General features: G+C 30.9%; 2 protein-coding genes across 2 annotated transcripts; one reads left to right on the forward strand and one right to left on the reverse strand.

Moving 5' to 3' along the window:
• The first annotated feature begins 1,833 nt into the window (after positions 1-1,833).
• Positions 1,834-7,353, forward strand: LOC134700113 (uncharacterized). The gene is made up of 5 exons (XM_063561486.1): positions 1,834-2,240; positions 4,431-4,570; positions 5,195-5,349; positions 5,997-6,157; positions 7,000-7,353. The coding sequence occupies exons 1-5, from the start codon at positions 1,903-1,905 to the stop codon at positions 7,334-7,336; spliced, it is 1,131 nt and encodes a 376-aa protein (XP_063417556.1). The 5' UTR covers positions 1,834-1,902; the 3' UTR covers positions 7,337-7,353.
• A 1,341-nt stretch (positions 7,354-8,694) lies between these two features.
• LOC134700139 (uncharacterized) lies at positions 8,695-14,539 on the reverse strand. Its single transcript, XM_063561504.1, has 4 exons — positions 14,512-14,539; positions 12,728-12,853; positions 11,396-11,488; positions 8,695-9,513 (listed from the first exon to the last, which is right to left on the reverse strand). The coding sequence occupies exons 1-4, from the start codon at positions 14,537-14,539 to the stop codon at positions 8,963-8,965; spliced, it is 798 nt and encodes a 265-aa protein (XP_063417574.1). The 3' UTR covers positions 8,695-8,962.
• Between the last annotated feature and the right edge of the window lie 341 nt (positions 14,540-14,880).

Consider the following 14,880-nt stretch of genomic DNA (forward strand, 5'->3'; position numbering starts at 1 on the left):
CCAAGTGAGCTTTTCCCATCACTTTGCGTCCGGCGTCCGTCGTCGTCCGTCGTCCGTCGTCGTTGTTAACTTTTACAAAAATCTTCTCCTCTGAAACTACTGAGCCAAATCAAACCAAACTTGGCCACAATCATCATTGGGGTATCTAGTTTAAAAAATGTGTGGCGTGACCCGGTCAACCAACCAAGATGGCCGCCACGGCTAAAAATAGAACATAGGGGTAAAATGCAGTTTTTGGCTTATAACTCAAAAACCAAAGCATTTAGAGCAAATCTGACATGGGGTAAAAATGTTTATCAGGTCAAGATCTATCTGCCCTGGAATTTTCAGATCAATCGGTCAATCGGTTGTTGAGTTGCTGCCCCTGAATTGGTAATTTTGAAGAAATTTTGCTGTTTTTGGTTATTATCTTGAATATGATTATAGTTAGAGATAAACTGTAAATGGCAATAATGTTCAGCAAAGTAAGATCTACAAATAAGTCAACATGACCAAAATGGTCAGTTGACCCGTTTAGGAGTTATTGCCCTTTATAGTCAATTTTTAACCATTTTTCGTTAATTAAAGTAATCTTTTACAAAAATCTTCTCCTCTGAAACTACTTGGCCAAATTAATCCAAACTTGGCCACAATCATCTTTGGGGTATCTAGTTTAAAAAATTTGTGGCGTGACCTGGTCAACCAACCAAGATGGCCGCCACGGCTAAAAATAGAACAAAGGGGTAAAATGCAGTTTTTGGCTTATAACTCAAAAACCAAAGCATTTTGAGGAAATCTGACATGGGATAAAAATGTTTATCAGGTCAAGATCTATCTGCCCTAAAATTTTCAGATGAATCGGTCAATCGGTTGTTGGGTTGCTGCCCCTGAATTGGTAATTTTGAGGAAATTTTGCTGTTTTTGGTTATTATCTTGAATATTATTATAGATAGAGATAAACTGTAAACAGCAATAATGTTCAGCAAAGTAAGATCTACAAATAAGTCAACATGACCAAAATGGTCAGTTGACCCGTTTAGGAGTTATTGCCCTTTATAGTCAATTTTTAATCATTTTTCGTAAATTAAAGTAATCTTTTACAAAAATCTTCTCCTCTGAAACTCCTTGGCCAAATTAATCCAAACTTGGCCACAATCATCTTTGGGGTATCTAGTTTAAAAAATGTGTGGCGTGACCTGGTCAACCAACCAAGATGGCCGCCACCGCTAAAAATAGAACATAGGGGTAAAATGCAGTTTTTGGCTTATAACTCAAAAACCAAAGCATTTTGAGGAAATCTTAAATGGGATAAAAATGTTTATCAGGTCAAGAACTATCTGCCCTGAAATTTTCAGATGAATCGGTCAATCGGTTGTTGCCCCTGAATTGGTAATTTTGAGGAAATTTTGCTGTTTTTGGTTATTATCTTGAATATTATTATAGATAGAGATAAATTGTAAACAGCAATAATGTTCAGCAAAGTAAAATCTACAAATAAGTCAACATGATCAAAATGGTCAGTTGACCCCTTTAGGAGTTATTGCCCTTTATAGTCAATCTTTAACCATTTTTCATAAATCTAAGTAATCTTTTACAAAATCTCCACTGAAACTACTAGGCCACAATCCTCTTTGGGGTATCTAGTTTGAAAAATGTGTCTGATGACCTGGCCATTCAACCAAGATGGCCGCCACGGCTAAAAATAGAACATAGGGGTAAAATGCAGTTTTTTGCTTATAACTATGAAACCAAAGCATCTTGAGCAAATCTGACAAGAAGTTAAATTGTTAATCAAGTCAATATCTATCTGCCCTGAATTTTTCAGATGAATTGGACAACTGGCGTGCTTTCCATTATCCGGTTCGTATCGACGGAACCGGTTCAGGATAATAGAACATCCAAGGGCAGACGATACGATCCAAGATGGCTTCCGCTGTACCAGTTATTTCTTATAGTTATCCCTTTTTAGACGATTTTTTAGATACATCTACACTTTTTGATTATTTTATGCAATTTGAAGATTCAGTTTATAATGACCATTTTGTTACACCTTTAAGAAATAACATTAACCGTATACAAAATTATTATGAAACGGTTATTCCAATTTATACCTTGGATGAATTTAGGTCTCATTTTCGTATGAGCAGGTCTACTGTTGAACAACTTTGTTCACAGTTAGTACTTACTGGGGAAATACCCACCATACATGAACACGGCCGGTCCCCGATAGAGTCGGAAAAACAGCTCCTGATGTACATATGGTAAAATTTATCATAATATTAATAGTAGTAAAAAGAAACAAAAACGAACATTAGTATCCATTACACACGTTTCACAGAAGCCCAAAAGTATGAACAACACAAAAACCATCATATTCATGATATTATTGATTGAAACCCAGGGCTCTAGAATGGAACGCAAAAGTTACTGCTCCACATGTGGCACCAATTATATAATATACCATCAGTGGCAGTATCATTGAGACCTGCCAAAGAGATGGGTAGGATATAAGAATTGTTCTTTTGAATAAAATGTCAGGATTTACAAGAAACTGTACTGTCTTTAATAAAAGAGATAATGAAATTATATAAAAAAGAAGAAGTTGAAGATGTGGGATGATTGCCAATGAGACAACTATCCACAAAAGACCAAATAGTTATCAAAAGTACCAGGATTACCAAAATGACACAAACATTAACAACTATAGGTCACCATACGGCCTTCAACAATAAGCAAAATAACAGCTATAAAATGCCCCGATAAGACAATGTAAAACAATTCAAAGGAGAAAACTAACGGCCTTATTTATGTAAAAAAATGAACGGAAAAACAAATATGTAACACATAAACAAACGACAACCACTGAATTACAGGCTCCTGAATGGCATGTAAACCACATGATAAATATGATATATTTCAGTTGACTTATATACATGTAATTTATGAAGAATAAACATAAACCTGCGGCTAGACATGTAAACCTTACAATAATTTCATACACCATGTACACCATATAGAGTAAAACTGTTGTATAGAGTATAATAAAAAAAACAGACCAAAACACAAATACTTAACTATAACCACTGAACCATGAAAATGAGGTCAAGTTCAGATGACACCTGCCAGTTAGACTAGTCCTACAATATATGACTTTGGAGGTTGATATACGTATATTCAACCTTTTTTAATATCAGTATCATTGCTGAAAGTACACCTTATAGTCCTTCTTAGTTCTATACACCAAATATACTTGACCTATTGCTTATTGTATCTGAGATATGGACTTTACCAACAATGAGGTACACACATACCAAATATAGTAATCCTATTATCATGATTATGACAAGGATTTGTATAGTGAGATCTCACCATACAAATCCTTGATTATGATAAGAGAATTTAACATTACATAAAATTCTTTTTTCAAGTAGTCACTGATGTACTGTATTTGTCATTTGTTTATGTTATTTATACCGGTTTCTCGTTTTTTTTTATATAGAAGAAGGACAAAAGATACATGAGGGAAAGTCAAACTCATTTTAAACTAAAAAATAAACTGACAAGGCCATGGCTAAAAATGAAAAACAGACAAACAATAATACAAAGGACACAACATAGAAAATTAAAAAATAAACAACACAAACCCCACCAAAAACTAAGGGTGATCTTACGTTCTCAGAAATGTTAAGGATATCCTGCTCCACCTGTGGCACCCATTCTGCTGTTTATGTGATTGGTTGGTTTTCCTGTTTGAAAGGTTTAACATGTCTAGTACATTGACCTATAATCAGATTATGGTTTACTTTTATAAATTGTTATTTGGATGGAAAGTTGTCTTATTGGCACTCATATCACATCTTCCTATATCTTCTAAACCACAAAAATGAGGTCAAGAATATTGGACATATAAATTATTATTTGGATGGAGAGTTATCTTATTGGCACTCATACCACATCTTCCTATATCTACTAAACCATGAAAATGAGGTGAAGAATATTGGACATGTTTCTGATAGAAATTTTGTAACATGAGGCATCTATATATAAATTATGAAGCATCTCAGTTTTCCACCTTCAAAATTATCAGGCTTTACAAATTAAAGATTGAAAAGCCCAATGTATGGCGTTCATTATCACTGAACTAGTATATATTTGTTTAGGGGCCAGCTGAATGACGCCTCCAGGTGCGGGAATTTCTCGCTACATTGAAGACTTGTTGGTGACCTTCTGCTGTTGTTTTTTTTTTATTGTCGGGTTGTTGTCTCTTTGACATATTCCCCATTTCCATTCTCAATTTTATATTTGAAGTTTTCTTTGTTTGACCTTATTATATAAGTAGGATAAAAGATCAAATTTAATAAAGGAATATTTTGTTGCAGCAGATTAATGTAGTTATATGTTTTACAAAGTCATTTGTTACTAGTATTTTAAAAAAACAGTTCCTATTCTAGGTATATTGCTACATCTGAAACCTACAGATCAATCAGTGATCGCTTTGGTGTTACAATGTCCTCCACTCATCGTGCAGTGAGAAGATGCACAACTGCTGTAGTGCACATTGCAGACCAGTACATTTGTTGGCCAGATGAAGGTATTATAGGCATAGTAAAAAATAATACATTGTTATAGGAGCTTTCCTATCATAGATCTTTAATTATATTCTACAGCTGAAGCTGAAGTATAAATATGAGTATTCTAAATATATACAATCTTATTTTACTACAATTTTAACTGGTTGAAGGATTGGTATCAACTATGAACACTGTTCTGACAAATGAAATATATTGCTTTTACATTTATATAACATGTATAAGTGCATGTATAATGCAGATCATAAACATGTTGAACAAATATTGTTAAAGTTGATAAAATGTGTATCATTGCAGCTGAAAATTGACTTTAACTCTGCCAGGTTTTACCTGCCGGTCCCAAGCCCGGAATAAAGAGGAGGGAAGTCAGCTACTAAATGTTACTAATTATATATTTTTTAAATTTCAGATCTTTACGTGACTCTTAACTCTGCCAGGTTCAATTCACAAGCAATTGTCTCTTAAACTTTTTTTTGATATAATATCAGAGACAAGCGCCTGAGGTTCAATCTGCCGGTCCCCAGCCCGGAAAAAACGAGGAGGGGAGTCATTGTTAAATTTAAATATTGTTTCCAAAGGTGTGCAGACATAATACATGTTATATGAATAATTGATTTTGGTTTTAGCTAAACAAGCAGAAATAAAAAATAAATTCAAAGCCATCAAAGGTCTTCCAGGAGTGATAGGAGCTGTGGACGGGACACATATCAGTATAAGGAAACCAACAGACCATCCACAGAGCTACCTGAACAGGAAGAAAGATTATTCCATTATTCTGCAGGTAATAAATTTGGATATAAGAATGATTGATTATTGGTTGCTTAATGTCCAGTGGCAAATATGTAATGTATGTTCAGGATGAGAGATAAAAGATAACAGTTAGAGCCCTGTAACCAGCATTAAAATTTCTGAGATGAAATAAAGCCAGTTAAAATTTCTTTGCAGACATTTTACTTTCAAAATTAATTTTTATACCTGAATGTTGCCTTTTTCAATGTTTCTTCAAAAACAAATATACAAAAAAAATCTTTTGGGTACTTTGAACTCTTTTAACTTTAATTTAAGGAATGATTGTAATTTTTTAAAAATATAAGTTATTTAATTCTGAATTCCTTATAAACAATGAAAAAAGTTGAAGATGTCATGGTGACATGACAAAATTATGTCTATGAGCTGAAAAACAAAACAACGTCAGCCAATCAAAAAACGTATTACATCTAAAATTAAATTATTAGCTTCTGAACTTATGCTTATATACATTTTTGTCTGATGAAGAAAAGTAATTTTTTAATGCTCATTTGGTGTTAATAAATGGAGAAATAGACAGGTATTAGCATTTGAAATAAAAAAAAAATCTACCCATTCAGGTGACGAAAAATATAATATGATTGAGACATATAGCCTATTGACTTATTTTACATTTCAAAGGGTGTGTGTGATGCAGACATGACTTTCATTGATGTTTTTGTTGGTTGGCCTGGGTCAGTTCATGATGCAAGAGTATATAGGAATTCACCTCTGGAGGAAAAAGTTTCCCTTCTGCCAATTGAAAGCCATTTATTGGGAGATGGTGCCTACCCACTGACTAAGTATAAATCTTTAAAATATTTTGATAGGATTCCGTTAATGCTCCTTAAAAATTTCATCATATGATATGATTTAATTTTCTATATACATGTATTCAAACAACTGTATTATGCTGACAAGGAGTATTTTCCCAAAATACTGATTCAGTGGTAATAACAATTGTTGATGAAGGAGAGTAAATCGGATACAACTTTGCATAACTCACACTAAGGTTTTAAATAGATAGGTATAGTGTATCACAAATGGTAAATGTATGTCATCACAATTGATTAGTACATATCATCACAAATGAGCAGTACAATTAAACAAAAATGAGTAGTCTAGTTAAACACAAATGATTAGTACAGTTAAACACAAATGATTATTACAGTTAAACACAACTGATAAGTACACCTCATTTCAAGCAATTAGTATAGTTAAACACAAATGATTAATCAAGTTTATTGCAAGTGGTTAGTACAGGTCTGGTCAACCCAAATGGTTAAAACAAAATAAATAGTAACTACTATTTATTTAGATATTTTTTTCACAAACCAAATTACAAAGGTATAGAGTTACTGATCATATGTAAGATATATATAATTATTCAGAATATCACTTTTCTAACAAGAGTAACCACAAAACTTAAGCAATGCAGGCAAAAAAGCATGCAACATCATTTTTTTAATCTAAGTAACGGTAAGAATAAATGATTATACTATTACGCCAATGGCCCCCAATATTTGGTGTGGGCAACTTAACTTTCATCTTTTCTTTTAAAAAAAAAAATGTAGGACATGATCTTAAAATTTTAGTCAACTTCTTTTATTATACATGTAGTAATGGCCTTATTATATAATTTCAGTGGGCTAATCACACCATACAGAGACACAGGCAGACTTGCAAGTGAGGAATTGAAATTTAACAAAGTGCAATCTGCAACCAGAAATAAAATAGAGTGCACATTTGGCATGCTGAAAGGCAAATGGAGACGTCTTAAATATTTAGACATGCTCGACATACCATGCATGGTGGATTTAATTTTTAGCTGTACTGTTATACACAATTTTGTTATTCAAAGAGAAGGTACTCATCTCGATGATGACTTTGATGATGAAGACACTCTTCAACCTCCCAATTTGGATGTGCCAACACGATTAGCATTTCAAAAGAGGGATATGTTAAAGATGTCAATACAGTAAAAAGTGTCTTGTCCCACGGTTTTAATATTATTTCTAAAAGTCTCCATAGGTTAAACAGGTCCTTATGTTTATTTACATCCTTGAAATGACAGACTTCTGTACCTCATAAAAGATTATCTGCCAACGAGAAAGCAGATCATAGATACTTTTCTTTTGATTTTTAAAATACTTAAAACAATACCAATGCAAATAACAGTTTTCCACCCTTTAAAAAAAATAAATATTTGAAAAAGGATTGAATGATTGTTGGTTAATTTCGGTTAAGTGGCAAATATTTCATGCCTATTCAGGACGATCATAAAATGAGGAACTGCATGACATATCAATATCTTATAAAGCTAAATGCTAAATGTGTTTCTCAACTTCAATATGCTCTTCTGAATTAATACAATAATTTGTTAATTCCTATAAATTTGAAAATAACTATCATTTATTTCATGCATAGTCATACAGGTTTCAATTTAGTTAACTTTAATGAAGGCCAATTTACTTAATTTACCATTTCTTAAAACATGCAAAAAGTTTTGTATAATAAGATGTTGAAATCTGTTTAAATTTGAAAACTATAAACATTTGCCATGATGAAACAAACCTTATTACAGAATTTACACAATTATCATTGCTGGTGAATAAAACAATACAATTTTATAGTTATAACTAAAATAAAACCTGCTTTGACCTTTTTTAACATTTTTACCTCCACCAAACATTATAAATACCTTTACATAAATGGTATGCTGTTTTAATCAGTTACTTTACAATTTTCTGAAATAAACCTTCAACTATAAGTATGAATCATCAATCTTATCATCTGTATATATATATATATATAATTAACAAGAATACCTTCTCTACAAAATTTTATATTTTCAATTGAAATCACTCATATTTAATAGAGAAATATTTGTTCTATCTTCTTTTTATTTCTTTCTTTAACAAATAGAATTCTTGCAAGAAATCTGTTTTTTTTCTTATTGTAATGAATGATACAGATTTAATCAATGACTGTGTTAAAAGGATTTATTTCGTGTTAACTATCAGTTATAATTTAAAAAAATGAATACAATTTCTAATGTTAAAATAAATATCACAAGGAAAAGGGAAAACTGATTTTTTTTCAAAATTATTATATTTCATGCAGAAGATAAAACAAATTTGAAATTTAATTTCATAATATGGTAGTGATTATTGAATATGAAAAGCTAATGAACTAACAAAACAACATTTAATCCAATAAAAATAAAGTTATATGTGCATGATGTGGGAGAATATTTATTTATCTAGTGTTATAATTCCTAATTGTAATAAAAATGTTAATAACTTTTGAAGAAAAAATTTGAAGTTTCAATCATCTTATACAATATATTTGAACAAGTAAAATTTTGTTTTTTCTTTTATAGGAAGAGGAAATGAGTGTTCTCTCAGAGTTTATCATAATAAAGCATTATATTGACAATTTTTGCAGAAGAAAATTTTTATGTGCTTTTAATTTTTTCAAGACTTATTTCTATACATTAAAGCTGTTTAACTTTGCAAAAATTCTAAGTTGTCAAATTATTATATTGAAAAATTATTGAAGCTGCATCAAGTTTTATTGGATTAAATGTTGAAAAAATCCTTGGTTTCTCATTTATTGCAACTATTCTTAAACACATTTATAAACTCTCTCATTAAGTCACATCTCTCTTTATTTATCTCCTTTACCATACTCTCAAACCTCTCATACCTATCCTCTCTCTCCCTCTTCATTTCCCCCAAAGAATCTGTTAGTTCATTAGCTTTTCTCTTACGGGGTTGCTTCCCTTTTCCCTCTTTTTGCACTTTGTCTTTTTCAACACTCAAATCCATGGAGGAAATGGTCTTAGCTGGACGGATGTTGGGGTTGTCCCCAACAGCTTCTTCCATTTCCTCCATGTATTTGAAGTTATGTGTTCCTTCGCCACTCTTTCTATTTTTATCCTCCACCTGTTTGAACTTTGATTCAAGCTTCTGCCACTTGGATTTCAGTTGAATCCAAGTGACAGTTTTAGCTTGTTCATCGCTTGTGGCATTGAACTTTATAGCAATGATTTCCCACACTGCCTTCTTTGTTAATCTCCCCTCCTCAAATTTGTTGGAATGCTCTTTTCTATATTCGATGAGCCTCTTGATGCTGCAGTCATCCCAGATATATTTGTCTGAAATTATGTACCATTTTACTTACTTTACATGTTAAATTATATGTATTATTTCAAATCAAGATTATGTGGACTGTTATAGAAATATTTCTTTTTGTTAAAATGTTGGATTAGTTTTCATTTACCTTTTGACAACTTTCATCTGTTAAGCTGATTGGGGATGAAATAAACAATTACAGTATTGCCCTTTTGAGGTTATGTAGATCTATTTAGTTCTGCTGTCTCTGTGACTCAAACGACATTGGTGATGAGTACCATTATATTATGAATTGTGGATTTTTTATGTTTGAAAGAAAAATGTTTACCTTCATACTGCTGGTCAAACTGTAATATCTATGAATTTGATCAACTGTTATATTTATGTAATATTGTAATATTAGAAAAACTATGTAAATTTATTAAAGTTATAAATGTTAAAGTTAGTCCATCCAAGTTTATTTCGTTGTGTTGTTCACACATGCTTGTAAAAATTGTACCTTATAGTTATATTTGTGTATGTTCTCTATAACTATGTAATTGTAGTTTTATGAGTAATATAGTATTCGTATTCGTACCCAGATATACCTATAAAAACTACAAGGCAAAAAATGTAGTTCAAGTTAAGTAATATTCATAAAAAAAAAAAAAAAATCTCAAGCAATGAGAACTTTACAAATTGGTTTTGATTTTTGGTTGCTTTATGCTGTATCTGCACAAAAAGGTTATTCCAGTTAATTTTTTTTTCAACAAATGGGTTATTTAGTGAAATGACTCAGTTATTAGTTGTATGCATTATATGTATTGTCATTACAACAAAGTTTATTGTGTTTTTTCTTATTTTCCTCATGGAAGTGATTCAAAATTTGATGAAATTAAATAATGTTCAATTTTAGACACTTTAGACCTCAATGTGGACCAATTTTTTAATGGGCCCAAATATTAAAAATCTAAATAAATGGTTAGATTCTGGATTCAGCATATTGAAGAACCCCATATATTCAAATTTTTTTTGCAATAAAAAAAACTTTAATGTCAACCCTTTGGACCTTCATTTAGACCAATTTGAAAACAGGACAATACTGTGCAAATTAATATTTCTTGCTATTGGGTAAAACTGTGCACTGGAAAATTTCTTGCTTTTGCGCAATATTGTGCAATTAGATATTTCTTGCTATTGTGCAATACTGTGCAGTTGAAGATTTCTTGCTATTGCACAATACTGTGCAACTGAAGATTTCTTGCTATTTCCCAATACTGTGCAATAGAATATTTCTTGCTATTGCACAATACTGTGCAATTGAAGATTTTTTGCTATTGCCCAATACTGTGGAATTTTAAATTATAATAAAAAAATCTATAAGTTTATGTTCAGATTCAGCATATCAAAGAACCCCAAGAATTCAATTTTTGTTAAAATCAAGCTAAGTTTAATTTTGAACCCTTTGGACTTTAATGTGTTCCAATTGGAAAATAGGACAAAAAAATTAAGAATCTGGATACATGGTTAGATGTGGCATATCAAAGAACCCCAATCATTCATTTTTTTATGAAATCAAACAAAGTTTAATTTTGACTCCTTTTGGCCCCTTTTTCCTGAACTGTTTAGACCACAACTCCCAAAATAAATCCAAACCTGCCTTTTGTGGTCATAAACCTTGTGTTAAAATTTTATAGATTTCTATTTACTTAAAATAAAGTGAGAGTGCAAAATCAAATGTCTTTGGACAACGACCCCAACATGATACCAATATACGACCAAAAAAAACTTTACGATTGTAAACAAATAATGAAGCCTTTATGATATACATTATATATTTTTTATCTTTTGAATAAATTCCAACATTAATTGTTTTCCCTTCCATTCTGTTTAATCGACAGATACAAGTTAAGAAAAAACACATACCATTTTCTTCCTCTGCAGCCTTGCTTGTTGATGGTACTTCTTGGTCTGTACATATCTTTCCAACACTGGTACTTGCTGATTTAGCTATTGAAATAAGTTTTATTTTTTTAATTTTTTTTTAACTATAGGACTTCAGTTTGAAAAGAATGATATTGTTTCTTGTTATATATATATATTTGTTGTAATATACATATTGTTTCCTTGTTATATTTACATTTTTATTGTATGTACTGTACATATTGTTTCCTTGTTATATACATGATATATGCATTTGTTGCTCAATATTCATCATTTTTCAATGAATGAAGAAGGACTGTGATAAAACCTCTTTTATTAATTCTACAATGATAATAAATTTCAAAAGGTATTTAGTAGTTTTATTTTAAAAGAGTTATATATTTGCTGAATATTCATAAATTTTCAATGAATGAAGAAGGACTGTAATAAAACTTGTTTTAAAGCATTTTTAATTTTACAAGGATAATAAATTACACAAGGTATATAGTATATAAATGTACAAATGTATATATATATGTGAAAATGGATAGCAAACAACATGCAGGCATCAAACCAGCTACTTTTATTTTACCATTATATTGTAATGTTATTATTGTCAGTTTAAACAAAATGTACATGTATTGTGAGCATTTTTATGTATAAATAGATTACAAATATATCAATATGTTTCTGAGTGATGGAATAGTTTATTACAGTGTTTACAGCTGTTTTGATATATCAGACGTAATGGACATGATTTACAAGTATGCCACTACCAATACCATGAATTAAATAAACAAATTAATAAAAAATACTATATATTAATATGTTTTAATAGAAATAAAAAGAACATGCTTGTGATACTTATGGTATATTTGGGTCATTACCAGTCCAATCATAGTAATACCAATTGCATGTGTATTAAGATGAATGTATGCCAATGTGTTAAAGCTCAGCTCATATATCATTGTATATAGTATTTAAAAGTGCTTTTGAATATAATTATATTATATTATAATGATTAAAGATAAGCACATATTCATAGATCTTATTTGTCATTTACAAGGTTTTGTTTTAAGTTTCAGGGGAGTTGCTATGAATGAATATGATATACTGTTGTAATATTATATTTAAAAAAAATAAAGGGTAAAAGGGGTGCTACTCCTATAAATTTAAGTTGATCATTGTTGATATGCACATCTGCTTAGTATTTTCTTATTATCTATTCATCAAATTTTGTTTTGGGTTTGACAGAAATTGCAACAACAAGAACAAGAATACAGATAAATAGAATTATGAATCTCAAATAAGTCTCTCCATCAATGCTATACATACGTCTTGGTTCAATAACCAAAATTTTTTCTTGTTCTACAGAACTTTCTTGTTCTGTCAATATGTTGACTCCATCTTTATCCAAAAGATGCCCCTGTTCATTTATTAATTTCTGTAGATGCTCTGGATCTACAATGTAAGGATACATATTTTTAAATGTGAGGTGTTTTAGGTGAAACACATTAAAAAAAATGTTTATTATAACAATAAAAAATGGAATTCAAATATGTCAGAAAAATGTCTATTTTTTCTTGCATACGTAAAATTACATTACATTATGGCAAGTTATTGTGATTGGCTTACATTTACAACAACATCATGTCATTTTAAAATCAACCTTCATTTCATTTCCAATCAAAAATGTAACATTAATGATGAAAATACATGGAGCTACAATGTACTACAGTAAAATGCATACAGTACATATAGTTTAAATAAAATAAAAACTCGATAGGAACTGTATTTTCATTATTCTATCAAAGAAATGTTATTATAGGAATTGAATATGGTGCATACATGTATATTTGTTTTTTCCTGTCCTAAGTCATGTTACTGACGTTCAGTGGTTATCATTTGTTGATGGTTTTTTTAAGGATTTCTGTTTGTTATATATAGACCGGATCTAGGACATTGGTTGACCTCTTTGGATTGTTCATTGTTGTTTGGCACAGTCAATTTTTTGGGATTTTAATAGCTTTGTGTTTAGTTTAAGCCAAGACTCTGTGTTGAAGACCATAATTAAATCTTATTTGTTTTTACAAATTGTGACTTAAATGGAGAGTTTGGCCTTCGGGCTAGGGTCGAATTTACTTTTCAGTTAACCCCTAAAAGGTTTCGTTTAATATGGCTGTGTATGGGTTTGAAATTAAAAAAAAATGAAAAAATAAACCAACAAGTTACATGCTACACAATTAGCCCGATTCTCCAGACTGGTTTAATTTTATTCAAACTTTCAGTTGGTTTGTTTTTACAAAATCTTATCATTTGCTTTTCATGTTTATGACAATGTTAGGCCGAGATTACTCTGACGTCCGACGGCTGTTTTGCCAGGCAAGCTGGGGCCGTGGGACGTCAGAGTAATCTCGGACTATGACAATGTATGATCTGACAATATCATCTAATCATGTTATTAGACAAACAGTTGGTTTATAATATTTTTTTGGGAGACAGCTTGCTCATTCATTTCATTGTTTAAAAAATTGTCAATATTAAGGTAAATCATTTATATAAACATGATTTTCCTTATTAATATTAATACTTACTGTCATGGTAAAAACTCATCATACTATATGTAGATTGAAACCTGTAATTTTGAAATTCATAGTTTAATACGGCCTCTGCTTGCATTGTCTGTTAGTGATGGATACCTTATATATTTAAAGAAATGAATTGACTTCAGTCTACTGTACCGGAGGCAGATGTCAGATGAGAAGAGTGCAGACGACAATGAAACAATTAGAATTCAAACGACGAAAAAATTAATCTATCCTTACATATCAAATGGCACCTCAAATTTATAACAAAAAGGTGCACAAACGATATAAAAAGACGATTTTTATTGCATCTCAAGCAGACGAGAATACTGTTACTTTCATTCATGTATTTGGATGAGCTTTTATGAATGGGCTGGAAAATCACAAATATGCGGCATTTTCACAAATGAAAACCCCCAAAAATAACTCGGTTGTGTAATTATATGTTTCCTTTAAAATCGTAAGTGTTCTGTGCCGTTGTAACATCATCATATATCTTTCCTGTTCTGTAATCTGTAATTGCAAATTGTTTACATTCTTCTTGAACTCTATTTTCCGCCATCTTGGATCTGTATTGGATCGGGGAAATCGACGAATCAGACGAACCGTATGGTACGGCGCGTTCCATTTCAGGTTCGAGGGGTTCAGCTGGTACTTACCGCATAATGGAAAGCACCCCTGGTTGTTGGGTTGCTGCCCTCCAATTGGTAATTTTTAAAGAAATTTTGCCGTTTTTGGTTATCTTGAATACTATTATAGATAGGGATAAACTGTAAACAGCAATAATGTTCAGCAAAGTAAGATCTACAAATAAGTCAACATGACCTAAATGGTCAATTGACCCCTTAAGGAGTTATTGCCCTTTATAGTCAATTTTTAACAATTTTCATTAATTTGGTAAAT

This window comes from Mytilus trossulus, unplaced genomic scaffold (genome assembly GCF_036588685.1).
Source record: "Mytilus trossulus isolate FHL-02 unplaced genomic scaffold, PNRI_Mtr1.1.1.hap1 h1tg000122l__unscaffolded, whole genome shotgun sequence".
In the NCBI taxonomy this organism is placed as follows: Eukaryota; Metazoa; Mollusca; class Bivalvia; order Mytilida; family Mytilidae; genus Mytilus; species Mytilus trossulus.

Coding starts and splice junctions, on each gene's coding strand:
- LOC134700113 (XM_063561486.1), top strand. CDS start 1,903: ATGGCTTCCGCTGTACCAGTTATTTCTTATAGTTATCCCTTTTTAGAC. Junction 2,241..4,430: donor CAGCTCCTGATGTACATATG/GTAAAATTTATC, acceptor TTCCTATTCTAG/GTATATTGCTACATCTGAAA. Junction 4,571..5,194: donor CATTTGTTGGCCAGATGAAG/GTATTATAGGCA, acceptor TTTTGGTTTTAG/CTAAACAAGCAGAAATAAAA.
- LOC134700139 (XM_063561504.1), bottom strand. CDS start 14,539: ATGGCGGAAAATAGAGTTCAAGAAGAAT. Junction 11,489..12,727: donor TTTGGTTATTGAACCAAGAC/GTATGTATAGCA, acceptor AAATAAAACTTA/TTTCAATAGCTAAATCAGCA. Junction 9,514..11,395: donor GGCTGCAGAGGAAGAAAATG/GTATGTGTTTTT, acceptor ACATAATTTCAG/ACAAATATATCTGGGATGAC.